The sequence below is a fragment of the Panicum hallii genome, chromosome 9, assembly GCF_002211085.1.
Source record: "Panicum hallii strain FIL2 chromosome 9, PHallii_v3.1, whole genome shotgun sequence".
In the NCBI taxonomy this organism is placed as follows: Eukaryota; Viridiplantae; Streptophyta; class Magnoliopsida; order Poales; family Poaceae; genus Panicum; species Panicum hallii.
Window position 1 is genome coordinate 69004984 of NC_038050.1, and position 3014 is coordinate 69007997.

The 3014-nt window shown below is 60.1% G+C and overlaps 1 protein-coding gene across 1 annotated transcript; it reads right to left on the bottom strand.

Moving 5' to 3' along the window:
* Window positions 1-266: 266 nt before the first annotated feature.
* LOC112875961 (putative polyol transporter 1) lies at window positions 267-2580 on the bottom strand. Its single transcript, XM_025939973.1, has 2 exons — window positions 2197-2580; window positions 267-2073 (listed from the first exon to the last, which is right to left on the bottom strand). The coding sequence occupies exons 1-2, from the start codon at window positions 2318-2320 to the stop codon at window positions 632-634; spliced, it is 1566 nt and encodes a 521-aa protein (XP_025795758.1). The 5' UTR covers window positions 2321-2580; the 3' UTR covers window positions 267-631.
* Window positions 2581-3014: the final 434 nt, after the last annotated feature.

A 3014-nucleotide genomic window follows, 5' to 3' on the forward strand; every position in this document is an offset into this window, starting at 1 on the left:
TTTTCCTAAAACAGCTCTTGAAGCAGTTTTTCTGATGAAGCAGCATTTCTGATGAAGCTGAAACCGTTCAAAAAAAACATTTAGCGAAATAGCTTTTTCCTTTGAAAGCTGGTTGAAACCACGTTTTGTGTCTCCACCCTACCAGTGGAAGCTCACATGGATGGCTTAACGCTTGAAGCCGGTCAAAAATACCCACTTGATACGGCTCGTCGTCCTGAAGCCATTAAAAAAGCTACACCAAAGAGACCTAACAGTGACACCAAATGGAAGATGGTTTCAACTTTCAACAACCAATGACACAAATGACGCGAAGATATTTTTACACGGCATGTACAGCAGAGTAGGTACACTGGTCGTCAGTAATTCGGCACGAAGCAGATGTTTTTACACGTGGAAATATCAGGTGCTATTTTTTTTTTCTCTGCCCATGCAATGCCAATGACCCCTGCTACATGCGCGCACGAGATCAGCAAAAATCTACGGTGTTCAAACAAAGCGCGCACGATTCTAAAAGATTCACCACAGCAAAGACAAAAAAAATATATGTATCATCGAAGCTGTACGGGACAGCTTCGGCCACACTCGGGACGACATGTGTGTACGGACACGTGGCGCATGCAGTGGCGGCGCTTTACTGAGCACTGAGCTCGGTGGATGACTTTCTGCGCTCATGGCGTGCGGCCACGGCGGCGGCGTCCTCGTCGTCCGCGTCCTTGCCGAAGAGCTTCACGGTGTCCTCCAGGCTCTTGCCCATCGTCTCCGGCAGGAAGAAGTACATGAACACCCACCCGGCCGCCGCGACGCAGGCGTAGAGGTAGAAGCTCCCCGCGATGGTGATGGCGTCGGAGAGGGAGAGGAAGGACATGGTGGTGGCCCCGCTCATGATCCGGTTCAGCCCCGTGCCGATGGCGGCGGCCTGCGCGCGCAGCCGCAGCGGGTAGATCTCCGAGCAGTACACCCACGCGACGGGACCCAGCCCGGACGCGAACGACGCCACGAACGACAGCATCGCCGCGATGCTCACCGCGCCCAGCGCCGCCGCCTCCCCCTCGGGGCGCCGGTCCATCATGTGCAGGGACGTGGCCAGCGTGAACAGGAAGATGGCCATCCCGCCGCCGCTCGCCAGGAGCAGCGGCCGCCGCCCGATGCGGTCGAGGAGCAGCGTCGAGATGGGGATGAAGAAGGTCTTGCACGCGCCCACCGCCATGGACGCGCCCAGCGAGTTGGTCTTGGACTTGATGCCCGCCCGCTCGAACACCCGCGGGCTGTACATCACCACGCAGTCCACGCCCGTGGCCTGCTGGATGAACATGAGCCCGAGCCCGGCCACGAGCATGCGGCGCACGGGGCGGGACGGGTTGATGAGCAGCTCCTTCCACACCCCGTCGCTGCGAGAGCTCTTGTTGCTGGCGCGGACGATGGCGGCCACGTCGTCGGCGTCCGACACGCCCTCGGGGATGCCGACCACCTTCTTGATATCGAGCAGGCGCTCCTCGGCCTCGGCGGGCGAGTCGGAGGTCCTCTGCAGGACGCGGCGCGCTTCGTCGATGCGGCCTCGCATGACGAGCCACCGGGGCGACTCCGGCATGGCGAGGACGGCGACGCCCAGGAAGACGGGCGGCACGGCGCCGACCAGGAACATGGCGCGCCAGCTGAGGTGGACGGGGAGGCGCGCGAAAGCGAAGTTGGAGACGTAGCCGAGGAGGATGCCGAAGTTGTTGAACACCTCCGGGAAGGAGGTGAGGAACCCGCGCGCAGAGGTGGGCGCGACCTCGGCGGTGTAGACGGGCGCGATCATGAGCGCGAAGCCGACGCCGATGCCGGCGACGAAGCGGCCGGCCATGAGGAGCGCGTAGTCCGGGGCGAGGCCCATGAGGAGCGCGCCCGTGAAGAAGATGGCGGCCGCGAGCACCATGGTGTAGCGGCGGCCGAGCCAATCGGAGGTGAAGCCGGCGGCGAGCGAGCCGAAGAGCGAGTAGATGTTGATGACCCCCGCCAGGATCTCGATCTGCGTGTCCGTGATCTTGAGGTCCTCCTTCATGAACAGCTGCGCGCCGCTCATCACCGAGATGTCTGCTCCATCACCATCAACATGCATAACGTTGTTATTAGCATCATATAATAGCATCTGCTAATAAGCTCGCATGAACGTGCGAGGTGGGAATGCGTGCCCGTGCTGGCTAGAACCGAACGCACCGTAGCCGAGGAGGACGGAGTTCATGGAGGCGAGCAGGGCGCAGGCGAAGGCATACTTGTTGATGGGCGCGCGCTTCGCCGGCGCCACGGCGACCGGGACGGCGGCGGCCGCGTCGGTGCTCATGGTGGCCAAGCGTATCGGAGGCGCGACTGAGGTGCTGTGTGTCAGTTTGGCTGCGGCTGTTTGGCGCTAGTTCTTTACCGGGCGTGCCGTCCTGAGTGCCGGCCTCTGTCCTCTCTCGCGCGCTCGATTATTGGTGTACCAGCGAGTGCTGGAGCACGCGCCGTAGTCCTTGCTCGCTCCTCGCCGCCGGCGCGAGGTGAGGTGAGGTGGTGTGCAGGAGGAGTGCGGGGGTGGTCCGTGCGGTGGTGTCTTGCTGGCTAGTCCCTGACCCTGTTATATAGGGAGCATCCATGACTGTGTAGTGGAAGGATTGAAAGAAAGAAGAGTGGATGGCAATCAGTGGACGCTCGGTGTCTCGGCAGATCACGTGCTCGATCTAGTACATGTATGGTCTGCACTTCTCTGTTTTCTCCGATATACGAGAGCCATTGGAAGTATTTTGAAAGCGGACCCACAAAGTCAGCGACGGGTCGAGCCAGGTCACGGCGACGACCGGGTCAGCTGTCATTGGTACGGACGGGACGGATCATCAGCGTGGAAGGAAGAAAGCTCCACGTGTTCGATTAACAGACTGGTTCTGAAAGAGATGAGTATTTATCACTGTGCTAGCAGGCAATCAGATCCTAGTACAGTACGTAGCTCAACTGCTAGCACGCCTGGTACCAGCAGGCAATCGGACATGTTCTGAAAGAGG

What these genes read in the sequence shown, in the direction of transcription:
- LOC112875961 (XM_025939973.1), bottom strand. Translation starts at nt 2,320, where the DNA reads ATGAGCACCGACGCGGCCGCCGCCGTCCCGGTCGCCGTGGCGCCGGCG. An exon ending in CTCCGTCCTCCTCGGCTACG is followed by an intron (nt 2,074 to 2,196) that starts GTGCGTTCGGTT and finishes GTGATGGAGCAG; the next exon opens with ACATCTCGGTGATGAGCGGC.